Source organism: Phyllobates terribilis, unplaced genomic scaffold (genome assembly GCF_046119375.1).
Source record: "Phyllobates terribilis strain yellow unplaced genomic scaffold, ASM4611937v1 Scaffold_5__5_contigs__length_657084704, whole genome shotgun sequence".
In the NCBI taxonomy this organism is placed as follows: domain Eukaryota; kingdom Metazoa; phylum Chordata; class Amphibia; order Anura; family Dendrobatidae; genus Phyllobates; species Phyllobates terribilis.
In genome coordinates, this window is record NW_027362765.1 from 637,390,185 (window position 1) to 637,406,354 (window position 16,170).

General features: G+C 43.4%; 1 protein-coding gene across 3 annotated transcripts in view; it reads left to right on the forward strand.

Moving 5' to 3' along the window:
- The window catches only part of TUBGCP2 (tubulin gamma complex component 2), a 348,385-nt gene that overhangs the window by 280,384 nt on the left and 51,831 nt on the right, over positions 1 to 16,170 (forward strand). For all 3 annotated transcript variants that reach the window (XM_073686175.1, XM_073686172.1, XM_073686173.1), the window contains exon 14: positions 7,305 to 7,425. In XM_073686175.1, coding sequence (XP_073542276.1) covers positions 7,305 to 7,425 — 121 coding nt within the window. The remainder of the gene's footprint in view (positions 1 to 7,304; positions 7,426 to 16,170) is intronic.

A 16,170-nucleotide genomic window follows, 5' to 3' on the forward strand; every position in this document is an offset into this window, starting at 1 on the left:
ATCTATTCTGTCCTCATCTCTACCATCGCCCCCAGTAACGGTTGATGGTAATCTGGAGTTCCAGATTTCGAGGATTGTAGATTCTCATCTCCGTCTTTCTCTACAATACTTGGTGCACTGGAAGGGTTATGGTCCAGAGGAGAGGATGTGGGTTTCAGCATCAGAGGTGACCGCTCCCAGGTTTGGTTCGTTCATTCCACATCTCTTATCCTGAGAAACCCGGTCCTGAGTGTCCAGAGGCCACTCATAGAAGAGGGGGTAGTGTCATGGGGGTGTCAGAAGTGACAGACAGTCGCCGTGCAGTTGGTTGCAGGAGATCTTTGGCATTACAGACACCTTCTTAGAATCTGTCTCTCAGGGACCCAGCGGCTACCTTCCTCTGGCTAACTAACACCCTGGCCTGGGTGTATAAATACCTGCTGTTTGCTAGAGGGAGGTGTCTGTGATACTCACATGACCCCTTGTGAAGGTTTGAAGCAAGTGCCGTACTTCTTCCTTTCTGGTGGTAAGAGGACATGTGTTCATCTCTCTAAAGTAGACTAAAGCTAAGCTAGCTTCCCTTGTTTGTTCCCCCTCCTTGTCTTTAGTTGTCAGTGGGGATCGACTAGCTAGAGCCTTCCCTAGCCAGAGCCAAACCACAGGGAAAGACAGGGCGAGGTTCCTGTACAGCGATTTGTGCGGAACCAATATAGGGACGTTTAAGGGAGACAGGGTGATATAAGGTCAGCCTAGGACTGTGCTGGCGAACCTATGGCACGCGTGCCAGAGGGGGCACGCAGAGCTATCCCGGTGGGCACGCGCGCCATCACCGAAGCACTAGCGCTACTGGATCGGGACCGCCGAGTGCCAACGCCAGCACCGCTACTTCAGCTAGATGTGCTTTCTCAGACGCACATCTAGCTGAGGTGTATTGCAGCGCACGAACTTGCTAGGCCCGTGCGCCACAATACACGCTGCTGGCCAATCAGAGGCCAGCTGCTAGCAGCTGACGTCAGCGTACAATCGACTGGGTGCATGGCAGTGACTTCATGCTCCCTCGTCGCTAGGATGCTGTAATCAGCTGCTGGCTACAGGAGAGGACGCTGCGCGGGAGAAAAAGGAAGGTGAGTACGAGTGTTTATTATGTTTTTTTTTTTGTAATATGCGATGAACAGCGGCGCTAGCAGGCTGGTGGGAGCATATATACATGGACTGGGGGAGGGAGTATATATAAATAGACTGGAGGGGAGAATATATACATGGACTGGGGAGGGGGTATATATAAATGGACTGGGGGGGGGAATATATACATGGATTGGGGAGGGAGTACAGTACAGACCAAAAGTTTGGACACACCTTCTCATTTAAAGATTTTTCTGTATTTTCTTGACTATGGAAATTGTACATTCACACTGAAGGCATCAAAACTATGAATTAACACATGTGGAATTATATACTTAACAAAAAAGTGTGAAACAACTGAAAATATGTCTTATATTCTAGGTTCTTCAAAGTAGCCACCTTTTGCTTTGATGACTGCTTTGTACACTCTTGGCATTCTCTTGATGATCTTCAAGAGGTAGTCACCGGAAATGGTCTTCCAACAATCTTGAAGGAGTTCCCAGAGATGCTTAGCACTTGTTGGCCCTTTTGCCTTCACTCTGCGGTCCAGCTCACCCCAAACCATCTCGATTGGGTTCAGGTCTGGTGACTGTGGAGGCCAGGTCACCTGGCGTAGCACCCCATCACTCTCCTTCTTGGTCAAATAGCCATTACACAGCCTGGAGGTATGTTTGGGGTCATTGTCCTGTTAAAAAATAAATGATGGTCCAACTAAACGCAAACCGGATGGAATAGCATGCCGCTGCAAGATGCTGTGGTAGCCATGCTGGTTCAGTATGCCTTCAATTTTGAATAAATCCCCAACAGTGTCACCAGCAAAGCACCATCACACCTCCTCCTCCATGCTTCACGGTGGGAACCAGTCATGTAGAGTCCATCCGTTCACCTTTTCTGCGTCGCACAAAGACACTGTGGTTGGAACCAAAGATCTCAAATTTGGACTCCTCAGACCAAAGCACAGATTTCCACTGGTCTAATGTCCATTCCATGTGTTCTTTGGCCCAAACAAGTCTCTTCTGCTTGTTGCCTGTACTTAGCAGTGGTTTCCTAGCAGGTATTTTACCATGAAGGCCTGCTGCACAAAGTCTCCTCTTAACAGTTGTTGTAGAGATGTGTCTGCTGCTAGAACTCTGTGTGGCATTGACCTGGTCTCTAATCTGAGCTGCGATTTCTGAGGCTGGTGACTCGGATAAACTTATCCTCAGAAGCAGAGGTGACTCTTGGCCTTCCTTTCCTGGGGCGGTCCTCATGTGAGCCAGTTTCTTTGTAGCGCTTGATGGTTTTTGCAACTGCACTTGGGGACACTTTCAAAGTTTTCCCAATTTTTCGGACTCACTGACCTTCATTTCTTAACCCTAGAACGCATACCTGGGGCCTTGCAGGCCTGCTAGGTTACTTGTTTTCTATTTTCTGCAAGATTACTTTAGTTAGAATTTTGAAACTCTAGGTATTCCTCAGGTATATAGTTGTTAGTAATTTCCAGTTGTTCATATATTTTTATGTTATAGGCATTTCGGTAAAACAACTCTTTTTTGGGACTACCCCATATTCACATACCTGGGGCCTTTTAGGCCTGTACTTGGTTTACATGTGATCCTCAGTCTTTTTGTCTGTATTGTTACTTAGAAGGAAAATATATCGCTTCAGGAAGGAAAAAAACATGGAAAAATATAACAAAAGAGGAACTATATGGTTATATTGCCCTTACTCTTCTGGCAGGGTGTACAAAATCGTACGATGTTCCAATCAGAGAATTATTTCTGAACCCTTTTTCAGATCCACACTACAAAGCTACAATGTCAGTCAATAGATTTGAGAATATTCGGAGAAGCCTTTGTTTTGATGATAAGAGAACTCGTCCTGTGAGGTTGGAAACAGATAAATTAGCCCCTATTGGCTACATCTGGAATCTTTTCATCAAAAACTGTACAAAGCTTTACCATTCTAATGACAATGTGACAGTGGATGAGCAACTTCTTGCCTTTAGGGGACATTGCAAATTCATTCAGTATATGCCCAGTAAACCAGCCCAGTATGGCATAAAAATTTTCTGGATGTGTGATTCTACAAGCTATTATGGCATGAATGGTGTGATTTACTGTGGCAAAGAAGCTGATGCTCCAGTCCAGAAAGACCTATGTTCTGACATAGTAAAAAAAACTTGCAGTAGCAATTTTCAATTCTGGAAAAAATATAACAATGGACAACTACTTTACCAATCTGGAACTGGGCAAATTTTTGCTTCAGAAAAAACTCACACTTGTTGGTACTATGAGGCCAAACCACCGTGAAATTCCTCCAATCATGAAGCACAATCCCAAGCGACCACTTTTATGAGAGTGTCTTTGGTTTCTGTAATCAAGAGACAATGGTATCTTATAAAGCAAAGAAAGAAAAATCCGTGATATTACTGAGTACAATGCACCATGATGGAAGTATTGACACCGATGACAGGAAGCAGAAACCTGAAATCATGCTGCATTATAATAAAACAAAAGGAGGTGTGGACAAGATGGATGAAATGATTGGAGAGTATTCGTGCAAGAGGCAGACAAAACGTTGGCCTGTAGTCATTTTTTATAATATCCTTGATGTGTCAGCCCTCAATTTCTATATTGTTTATAGTGAAACTCATCCAGAATTCCATGCCAACAGGAAGGACAAGAGACGTCTAGTCTTGACGGAACTTTGCTATGAACTTTTGATGCCTACCATGATGGAGCGAAGCAGCACGAAATGCTTGCCAAGGCAAATTACGTAAGCTATGATCCGATGTGGTATACATTTTCAGGAACATCCAGAGCCAAGAGAAAAAAAAAGAAAGCACTGTTATATTTGTCCAGCAAAGTAGGAAAGGAAATCTGAGCGTTTCTGTACTACTTGTGGACAAAATGTCTGCAATGAACATTCTTCCGAAAAAATCTGTGAAAATTGTTGGGGTAATCAGTAAAGTTGAAAAGGAAAGTTTTTGAAAAGAAATATTCCTGCACCATGTTTACTACAACTTTTATATAAAAAATTTTGAGACAAAAAAATCGTTTTATATATATATATATATATATATATATATATATATATATATATATATATATATATATATATATATATATATGAATATGAATATGAATTATATAGAATGCATATATTGGGCGTTTTAAGCCGGTGTAATTACTTTTTTTTTGTTTTATGCACATAATTATAATGTTTTGAAATATTCACATCTCAAATAAACTTTGAAAAGTATTTCTATTTGAGTTACTCCATGTTATTTGCACACAGGCCTAAAAGTCCCCAGGTATGTGAAAGTGTAGATTTCTATGGTTGCGCGTTCTAGGGTTAAAGTAATGATGGCCACTCGTTTTTCTTTACTTAGCTGCTTTTTTCTTGCCATAATACAAATTCTAACAGTCTATTCAGTAGGACTATCAGCTGTGTATCCACCAGACTTCTGCACAACACAACTGATGGTTCCAACCCCATTTATAAGGCAAGAAATCCCACTTATTAAACCTGACAGGGCACACCTGTGAAGTGAAAACCATTTCCGGTGACTACCTCTTGAAGCTCATCAAGAGAATACCAAGAGTGTGCAAAGCAGTCATCAAAGCAAAAGGTGGCTACTTTGAAGAACCTAGAATATAAGACATATTTTCAGTTGTTTCACACTTTTTTGTTAAGTATATAATTCCACATGTGGTAATTCATAGTTTTGATGCCTTCAGTGTGAATGTACAATTTTCATAGTCATGAAAATACGGAAAAATCTTTAAATGAGAAGGTGTGTCCAAACTTTTGGTCTGTACTGTATATATAAATGGACTGGGGGAGGGAGCATATATACATGGACTGGTGGGAGCATATATACATGGATTGGGAGAGGGCTGCATATATACATGGATTGGAGGAGGGCATCATGTATACATGGATTGGGAGAGAGCTGCATATATACATGGATTGGGGGAGGGCAGCATATATACATGGATTGGGGGAGGGCAGCATATATACAAGGATTGGGGGAGGGCTGCATATATACAAGGATGGGGGCAGCATATTTACATGGATGGGGGGAGGGCAGCATATATAGAAGGATGGGGGGAGGAAAGCATATATACAAGGATGGGGGCATATACCAAGATGGAGGTGAGCACATTCTTTATTTCTGAAGTCTCAGACCCCTGCTCCTTCCTGTGGCTGCTCTATACTGCGCTCACCTGCTCTTTGTTTCAGTTGTTTTTTCTAAACTAAAACCTCAATATTTGGGTTAAATTGCCGTGTTGGCACTTGGCGATAAATAAGTGGGTTTTGGATTGCAGTTTTGGCACTCAGTCTCTAAAAGGTTCGCCATCACTGGCCTAGGAGGTCTCCACTCTCCCCTTTCCCTAGAGTCTGGGCCCCCTTTTCCCCTTTCCCTCTTTCCCCCTTTCCCTCTTTCCCTTTGTGTTATGCTTAGTCTTTCCTACACCTTGCATGACACCCTCCACTGGCTTCTCTCCATTCGAGCTCCTGTACGGTATGGTCAACATCCGCGAAGGCTTCTAGATATCGCCAAGTAAATCTGGGAAACCAAGGTCACATCCCACTAGATCATCATATTGCATGTTGCCCAGATGCAGGAGAGCATGGCAAAATTGATGCTGATTGTGCAGGTGCATCTCCTCGAGGCACAGGCAAGGTATTGTATCCGATTAGCAAGCCTGGAGACGGTGTATTGGTACTTATCACCATGGTCGAGAGCAAGTTCCTGGCCAAGTGGCAAGGCCCATACAAGTTGGTAGAAAAACTGGGCAAGGTTAATTACAAGGTTCACCAGCCAAGATGAAGGAAGCCTCACTAAGTATACCACATGAACTTGTTCAAGCCATGGTGAGATCAGGAGTCGCTGGAGGCTCCTTACCTGGGAGCCCATCCCCAGGCCAAAGTGGAGGATGTCTCGATTGAGGAGACTCTATCGCCAGCCCAGAAGCAACAGTATCGAGAACTGCTGCAGCATAATCATGACCTGTTCTTGGAGTTGCTGGGGTGTATGCAGCTGGTGGAGCATGACCTTGTAACAGAGACATATATAAGGGTGAACCTTTAGCTATGTAGAATTCCAGAAGCACGCTGTGAGGTAATCTGAAATGAGGTGAAGAGAACCTACTACGTATTGGGATAGGATCTTGGAGATGGGAATACCCCTTTAAGTTTTCGTCGCTCCGTGAACATGATTTGCAACTGTTTGACAGATTTAATACATGTGAGGAATGCTGGAAAAACATTTTGTCCTGCCTATTTTTGTTTTGTGATTTTGTGCGAATTTATATCCAATTTGCCTTTCTTCTTTTTTTTGTGTTGCTCCAATGCACACAAAGGAAGTGGATATGTGTATAACAAAACATGTATTTGCAATATTTTTTTGGGAGAAATGCTTCATTTTCTGGAACTATTTCAAGGTTGCCAACACTTTCAGTCATGACGGTATGTGCACACATCACCTTATAAACTTAGGTGAACCTGCTGTGTTTTCAAGCAAAAGAGACTTCCGGTAACCTATGGCATTTCTTCTCCTGAAACATCTTTTGTGGCATTTTTTCTGTTTTCTGGGTGTTTTTTTGGAGGGTCTTACCATGGTTTTTGTGAAGTTTTTTTGTTGTTGTTATTTACACTCCATTGACAAATGAAGAAACTGCTAACTGTTTTTTAAGCAAGTAAAATGTCAAAATGATTCAGAAAAGTCCTGTCGTCTTCTGGGCATCTTTTGAACTTTCCCATTGACTTGTTTTGTAAAGTTCAGTGCATCTTCCGATTGGAAAATGCCAGAAGAAAGGACATGATGCAATAGAATGAGGAATGTGGTGATTCATTTCAAGGTTTACAAACCTCTTCATCAGGACAAAAGCACAGTCAAGGACAAAAGAAATAACATTTTACTTATTTCAACCGCTTGAAAACCAAAGTGGTTAAAAGACGTTTAAAATCATGAACATATTAACCACATGCTCTTTTTCTATAGAATAGCTTTTGCACGTTTTTGATAGGTTTTTCAGGTGGTTTCCCCCGTAAAGACAACATGTTCACATATATTTTCAGTGGATCTTATGTTGGCCGGCTCCACACTACTGTTATAATTTATTTAATGATATCTTATCACTATCAATATATCCCTTTAAGTCTTGGGCACTTGTGATTTCTTATTGACTTTCTTGTCTCGTTTTTTTTTTCAGGTTTGCAGGGGCATTTACTCTTCGTCAGAGGATGTTAAATTTTGTACAAAACATTCAGTATTACATGATGTTTGAAGTGATGGAACCAACGTGGCACATCCTGGAGAAAAGTCTCAAATCAGTAAGTATTCGGAAAATGTGTGTCATATAAAATTAAACCTGCCCATTAAAACATATCCTATTTTGTTTTTATTTTGACTGGACCTTTTGATTATATTATTAACACTTGAAGAAATCACTATGTTTAAATGACTTATTCCTCTGTGTGTCCTTTGGCTGTTTTGCATGAAGTTTTACATTCCCCCATGAGTTATTTGACTAGTTTGACAAAGGACTGTAGATTAAAAAGGAAGTCCAACAACCTGATTATTTTTCTGTTATGTGGTGTACTTGGCGTTCATCAATGTAGTTCATCCTCCTATTAGCTTCTCCTCCTCCATTTTGAATCTCAGAATTCACCCTGCATTTCTTCACCTATGTTATCAATCCCATGATGGATTAGTAGAACATTATACAGGCAGCTAGAACCAGTACCATCTCTGTCGGCTGTGGTAACACTGTGATTGTTCTTTCCTCTGTTTTCATCTAAATTAGCAACTATATTATTACTGTGCAGTAAGAGTGAGTAATTTATAATCTTTCATTATAATAGTAACAGTAGCGGTCATGTCATCTTCATCAATTGTTATAGAAGCTTCTGTGTTTTACTCTGTGGAGAATTTCTGTGATACATTCCATGCAGTTTTATCATTTGGTAAATTCTATTTATACAGATGGTTACCTTCACCAGAGATTAAGTTCAAAGAGGACTTACATTCTTTTCTTGATAAATATAATATTACAGGTTATGATTAATATACTCTGCGATGGAACATTGATCCAGAGAACTAGTCTGATTGACATATACGAAGTCATAAAGGAACTTTTTTCCCTATTATGGGACAATTCGTTTTTACCATAAGGGGATTTTGCCTTCTTCTTGCCTTGGATCATCATCTTACGCTCTAGATTAAATTTGATGGAAAAACACCATAAAATAATATAACAGCATAAAAGAATGTAATTGAGATGGAAGTACTCATGAGATACCATGATTTAACTGACAACAATATTACTAATCTTAAACTGGACGTTGCTCCTTACTATCTTAAGTATATACAGCGTTATAGATAAATAAGTAAATGTCATTTGAAAAATAAGATTTTAATCAATATCTCACTGATTATAAGAATATTTTTGACATGATAGCATTTCATAGAACATTTTTTAACACATAACATAGAAGTAAGGTTAATAATATAACTTTATTTTTACTCAAATTAGTTGATAGAAATGTGAATACACCTCACATAAAAACTACAACATCTAGTATTTTGTATGACCTCCATGATTTTTAAGGACAGCACCAAGTCTTCTAAGCATGGAATGAACAAGTTGGTGACTTATTTCGACATCCATCCTTGTCAATTATTCAAGAACTATCACTTTAAGATCTTAGATGCTCAATGGAGAGTGATGCTCACCTTGTCTCTTTAGAATTCCCCATAGGTGTTACAGTTGAGTTTAGATCAGGAGATTTACTTGGCCTGTGAATCACTTTCACCCTGTTCTTCTTCAGAAATTAAACAGATGTGTGTTTTGGGTCATTGTCGTGTTTTAAAAGTGCACATCTACCAAGGGCACAGAGTAATGGTGTGAAGACCAGGGGTCTTGTGTGAGCGTAGTACTACTCAGACAACACAGGGTGAGGGTAAAACACTGTGGCAAAATTTTATTAAACCACCAAACAGACCATAAACACATGGAACAGTCCCAGCAAATAGCCAAGATGGTACAAAATGATAGTCTCACCCTTCCGCTGGCTCGCCGGGAATAGAGCAGCTGCAATGTCGGGACTTTCAGAGCCAACCACCTCAACCAGCAGGCCCCCACAGGGAGGAGGTAGCAGTAAGCTTTGGAAGCTGACCGTCCATCGAGGTACAAGGCCAGGAGACACGAGGGTCCCGTCCTGGCTTCTCCGAGAGTTTTCATGGGGCCAGATGACTGGCTGGTCCTAATCTGGCTTCTTTGAATGTCTCCATGGGTTCCAGGCAACCAGAGGGTCCCACCTGGTAACCCTAGACAACATATCCATGGGGCCAGGTGACCTCATTGTCCCAACCTGGTTTCCCCAAATGTATCCATGGGTTCTCAATGGAGCAGACCTATCCTTCCAGCCAGGGCAGTGTGCCCTTAGGCAGGAATCCTGTAGAATCCAAATCTGTCTCTCTGGATGGAGCCATACTACCAAACTACTGTCCTGAAGAGTCTATCTGATTCTTTGATTCTCTTTGTAAAGTCTGTCTGCTGCAGAGGCCTTGTCCCTTAAATAATTCACAATTTTCCTTTCAAGCACACATCCACAGGTTACTGTCTGTGACTCCCCAGTGTGTTGCGCATTAAAACACTGCAGACAGCAACGGGACCGGGAGAAAAATAATGCGCTTGTTACGCTCACGCCCGGACCGTTTGGCGTGAGAGTGGTTTGTAGTCCCACTGGGCCACAAACTGAGGAGTGCCTGGAGGGGCATGAATAGGGGCCTCGTCAAATCCGACCACGGACGCACGGCGGCTTAATCAACTCCGTGGTCCGAGGAGGGACGAGGGAGGTGGCCCAGGTGCTACTCCAGGTCAGACCCCGGTGACAAAGCTGTTGACCCACACTGGGGAATAAAGGAACGAGCAGGTTTGGCTGGTATACAGACAGGCGGATACTGGCAGGCACGGCTGGTATACAGACAGGCGGGTAGTGGCAGGCATGGCTGGTATACAGACAGGCGGGTACTGACAGGTAGGTAAGAAGGCTGGATAGGGACCAGTACAGATTGGGATACAAGAGCAGAACCGCAGGTGCGGACGGGAAGCTTAGCAGAGCAGAGCCACAGGTGCGGACAGGAAGCAGAGCAGACCCACAGGTGCGGACGCGAAGTGGAGCAGGACAGAGCCGCAGGTGCAGGGCAGAGCCGCAGATGCAGACCGGAAATGGAGCAGGGCAGAGCAGAGCCGCAGGTGCAGACGGGAAGCGAAGCAGGGCAGAGCAGAGTCACAGGTGCAGACGGGAAGCGGAGCAGAGCCGCAGGTGCAGACGGGAAGTGGAGCGGAGCAGGGCCGCATGTGCAGATGGGAAGCAGAGCAGGGCCGCAGGTGCGGACGGGAAGCGGAGCACCGACCGCAGGTGCGGACGGGAAGCGGAGCAGGGCAGAGCAGAGCCGCAGGTGCCGACAGGAAGTGGAGCGGAGCAGGGCCGCAGGTGCAGACGGGAAGTGGAGTGGAGCAGGGCCGCAGGTGCGGATGGGAAGCGGAGCAGAGCCGCAGGTGCAGACGGGAAGTGGAGCAGGGCAGAGCCGCAGGTGTGGACGGGAAGCGGAGCAGGGCTGAGCCGCAGGTGCCGACGGAAAGCGGAGCAGAGCAGAGCCGCAGGTGCGGACGGGAAGTGGAGCGGAGCAGGGCCACAGGTGCGGATGGGAAGCGGAGCAGAGCCGCAGGTGCAGACGGAAAGTGGAGCAGGGCAGAGCCGCAGGTGCGGACGGGAAGCGGAGCAGGGCAGAGCCGCGGGTGCGGACGGGAAAAGAAGCAGGGCAGAGCCGCAGGCGTGGACGGGAAGCGGAGCAGGGCTGAGCCGCAGGTGCCGACGGAAAGCGGAGCAGAGCAGAGCCGCAGGTGCGGACGAAAAGTGGAGCGGAGCAGGGCCACAGGTGTGGACGGGAAGCGGAGCATGACTGCAGGTGCGGACGGGAAGCGGAGCAGGGCAGAACAGAGCCGCAGGTGAGGATGGGAAGCGGAACAGGGCAGAGCAGAACCGCAGGTGCGGACAGACAAGATAGGGCTCTGTTCACATGGAACAGACAGGACGGGAAAACACAGGAAGATAGCTAGAACACAGGAGGTAGATACGGAGGCAGGGAAACGGGACAAGCAGAACCAGATACACACAAAGTACTTGCTATGAAGTAGCAACTGGACACAGACCTCACAAACAGAAGTACAGAGACAACGAGTTGGAGTTAGGTGCTGGTTCAGACACTGCAGGAAAAGGGAAGGATCGGACATAGAGACAAAAAGGTAACGGGCTAGGACACAGTTCAAACAGGAACAAGGTACAGGAACAAGATACAGGTATGGGCCTGAGTACTCAGCCCCCAGGGTTGCGGAAACAGAATAGAAGTCACAGATACAGGTAACGGGCCTCTGTACTCAGCCCCCAGGGTGGAAGAACAGGAAAGATACAGGACACAGGTACGGGCCTGGGTACTCAGCCCGCAGGGTGGCAGAAACAGGCAAGATTCAGAACAGGACCTGGAAACTCACAGTTGCACAGAACACACTGTAAGAAAGTGTTGCTCAGGCACCTCCCACTGGTTGGAGGTGGCTTAAGTATCCCGTGACTCACAGCAATAGGCTGGGGACGCACACAGCAAGTAGAGGAGCATAGTGCGCAGCCTGGACTGGTAGGTAAGTTGGCGGTCTTGCATGATGGGAGATGGTAAGCCATGCCAGCACGCCGCCAGGGATGTTACAGCACTCCTGATGCTCTGCGCATGCGCGGGAAGTGAGTGAGACGAAGGCACGTCACAGGGCCCTGTGACATGCAGGGGGGGGGGGACATGCTAAATAAACAGACTTTCTGGGCTTACTAATCAGATAGGCTTTGGATTTCTTGGCGTCCAAGGGATGCCAAACATGTGAAAACAGATTTTGTAAAACTACATTTCTCTGCAAGCCGACCTCTACTATGAGCCATACAGGTATGTAAGATTTACTTTTCTATAACCTGCATGCCCATATTAGAGGTCTCAAATCTCCCAGAGGGTGACAGATTCCCTTTAAGTCCTGGCGTGTATTCAGACCATGGGGAACTCTGGTATCTAGCTTAAATATCCAAAAAGTTTCTCTGTTTAAGATCTTTCTTTTTAAATCATCCCTCTTATTGGTTTGTAAACTTTTTCTATATCAGAAAATCTCATGAAACTAACATCTTCTCTATGAATATGTGAAAAATGTTTAGACACCGCTGATATGTTGCATGCAGTGGGATTGATAGCATCTGATAGGTGCCTCCGAATACACTTTTTGAGAGGTTCCATTGTGCAACCAACATATTGTAGTTCACATTTAAAACATTTTACCATGGTCTGAATACCCGCCAGGACTTAATATTACAATATAATTGATCAATGGGGTTTCTTGTTTTTATTTTTCTTTGTATATATTCAATGTATATGTTTCATTATATTATGTTTTTATGTGGTTTTTATGTTTCCTGTTTCTTTCATTAATATGGGTTTGTGAGTTACCATTGTGACCATCACCTTCAGAGTTAATTTTCAGGTGTGATTAATTGATATACCCAGATCTCTGTGGGTTTATCTGAACTTGTATGTATATAACAGAGAAATATTGTCTCATTCACATACCATGATTAACCCTTCTAGCTGAAACGCGTTCGTCTTTGTGTTTGGTGGATGTCCCATGGTGACCAGTGCATCTATATTTTAATTTTTCTACAATAAATAAGCAGCATGGGTCATTAAATAACTTGTATGTTTGGATGTTGGAGTGCTGCTGTTTAAATATACAGTGAGGAAAATAAGTATTTGATGCACTGCCGATTTTGCAAGTTTTCCCACCTACAAAGAATGGAGAGGTCTGTAATTTTTATTACACGTACACTTCAACTGTGAGAGACAGAATCAAAAAAGAAAAAATTACATTGTATGACTTCTAAATAATTAAATTGCATTTTATTACATAAAGTAAGTATTTGTTTACCTTCCAACCAGCAAGGGTTCTGGCTCTCACAGACCTGTTAGTTTTTCTTTTAGAAGCCATCCTACTCTGCACTTATTACCTGTATTGATTGCACCTGTTTGAACTCGTTACCTGTATAAGAGACACCTGTCCACACAATCAATCAAACTCATACCTCTCTACCACGGCCTAGACCAAAGAGCTGTCTAAGGACACCAGGGACAAAATTAAAAGACCTCCACAAGGCTGGGATGGGCTATAGAGCAAGCAGCTTGGTGAGAAAGCAACAACTGTTGGCACAATTATTAGAAAATGGAAGAAACACAAATCTTCCTGTGTGTGGGCTCCATGCAACATCTCGCTTCGTGGGGTAAGGATTATTCTGAGAGAGGTCAGGAATCAATCAAGAACTACACCGGAGGACCTGATCAATGACCTGAAGAGAGCTGGGACCAGAGTCTCAAACATTACCTTTAGTAACATTAGACTGTCATGGATTAAAATACTGCGGGGCACATAAGGTCCCCCTGCTCATGTCAGCACATGTCCCAAGCGTGAAGCATGGTAGGGAAAACATCATACTTTGGGGGTATTCTTTGGTGCTTTTTGGCATAGGTAAAAGGAAGACTGAATCGTATTGAAGGGGAGGATGGATGGGGTCATGTATTACGAGATTTTGGCCAACACCCTTCCCTCTGTAAGAGCATTAAAGATGGGTCATGGCGTTCTGGATTTTTCTTAGATTCTGTCTCTCAGAGTTGAAGTGTACCTACGATAATAATTACAGACCTCTCCATCCTTTGTAGGTGGGAAAAACTTGCAAAATCATCAGTGTATCAAATACTTATTTTCCCCTCTAATAAATATATACAGTTATATGAAAAAGTTTGGACACCCCTATTAATCTTAAGCTTATTGTTTTATAAAAATTGGTGTTTTTGCAACAGCTATTTCAGTTTGATATATGTAATAACTGTTGGACACGGTAATGTTTCTGCCTTGAAATGAGGTTTATTGTACTAACAGAAAATGTCCAATCTGCATTCAAACAAAATTTGACAGGTGCATAAGTATGGGCACCTCACCAGAAAAGTGACATTAATATTTGGTAGATCCTCCTTTTGCAACAATAACAGCCTCTAGTCGCTTCCTGTAGCTTTTAATGAGTTCCTGGATCCTGAATGAAGGTATTTTTGACCATTCCTCTTTACAAAACAATTCCAGTTCACTTAAGTTTGATGGTTGCCGAGCATGGACAGCCCTCTTCAAATGATCCCACAGATGTTCAATGATATTCAGGTCTGGGGACTGGGATGGCCATTCCAGAACATTGTAATTGTTCCTCTGCATGAATGCCTGAGTAGATTTGGAGCGGTGTTTTGGATCATTGTCTTGCTGAAAGATCCATCCCCTGCGTAACTTCAACTTTATCACTGATTCTTGAACATTATTGTCAAGAATCTGCTGATACTGAGTGGAATCCATGCGTCCCTCAACTTTAACAAGATTCCCGGTGCCGGCATTGGCCACACAGCCCCAAAGCATGATGGAACCTCCACCAAATTTTACTGTGGGTAGCAAGTGTTTTTCTTGGAATGCTGTGTTTTTTTGCCGCCATGCATAACGCCTTTTTGTATGACCAAACAACTCAATCTTGGTTTCATCAGTCCACAGGAACCTTCTTCCAAAAAGAAATTGGCTTCTCCAAATGTGCTTTTGCATACCTCAGCCGACTCTGTTTGTGGCGTGCTTGCAGAAACGGCTTCTTTCTCATCACTCTTCCATACAGCTTCTCCTTGTGCAAAGTGCGTTGTATAGTTGACCGATGCACAGTGACACCATCTGCAGCAAGTTGATGCTGCAGCTCTCTGGAGGTGGTCTGAGGATTGTCCTTGACTGATCTCACCATTCTTCTTCTCTGCCTTTCAAATGTTTTTCTTTGCCTGCCACTTCTGGCTTTAACAAGAACTGTCCCTGTGTTCTTCCATTTCCTTACTATGTTCCTCACAGTGGAAACTGACAGGTTAAATCTCTGAGACAGCTTTTTGTATCCTTCCCCTGAACAACTATGTTGAATAATCTTTGTTTTCAGATCATTTGACAGTTTTTTTGAGGAGCCCATGATGCCACTCTTCAGAGGAGATTCAAACAGGAGAACAACTTGCAAGTGGCCACTTTAAGTAGCTTTTCTCATGATTGCATACATCTGGCTATGAAGTTCAAAGCTCAGTGAGGTTACAAAACCAAAAAAAGTGCTTTAGTAAGTCCGTAAAAAGTAGGTAGGAGTATTTAAAACAAGAAAATGATAAGGGTGCCCATACTTATGCACCTGTCAAATTTTGTTTGAATGCAGATTGCACATTTTCTGTTAGTACAATAAACCTCATTTCAAGGCAGAAACATTACTGTGTCCAACAGTTATTACATATATCAAACTGAAATAGCTGTTGCAAAAACACCAATTTTTATAAAACATTTAGCTTAAGATTAAGAACGGTGCCCAAACTTTTTCATATAACTGTATACAGTACAGACCAAAAGTTTGGACACACCTTCTCATTTAAAGATTTTTCTGTATTTTCTTGACTATGGAAATTTTACATTCACACTGAAGGCATCAAAACTATGAATTAACACATGTGGAATTATATACTTAACAAAAAAGTGTGAAACAACTGAAAATATGTCTTATATTCTAGGTTCTTCAAAGTAGCCACCTTTTGCTTTGATGACTGCTTTGCACACTCTTGGCATTCTCTTGATGAGCTTCAAGAGGTAGTCACCGGAAATGGTCTTCCAACAATCTTGAAGGAGTTCCCAGAGATGCTTAGCACTTGTTGGCCCTTTTGCCTTCACTCTGTGGTCCAGCTCCCCCCAAACCATCTCGATTGGGTTCAGGTCTGGTGACTGTGGAGGCCAGGTCATCTGGCATAGCACCCCATCACTCTCCTTCTTAGTCAAATAGCCCTTACACAGCCTGGAGGTGTGTTTGGGGTCATTGTCCTGTTGAAAATAAATGATGGTCCAACTAAACGCAAACCAGATGGAATAGCATGCCGCTGCAAGATGCTGTGGTAGC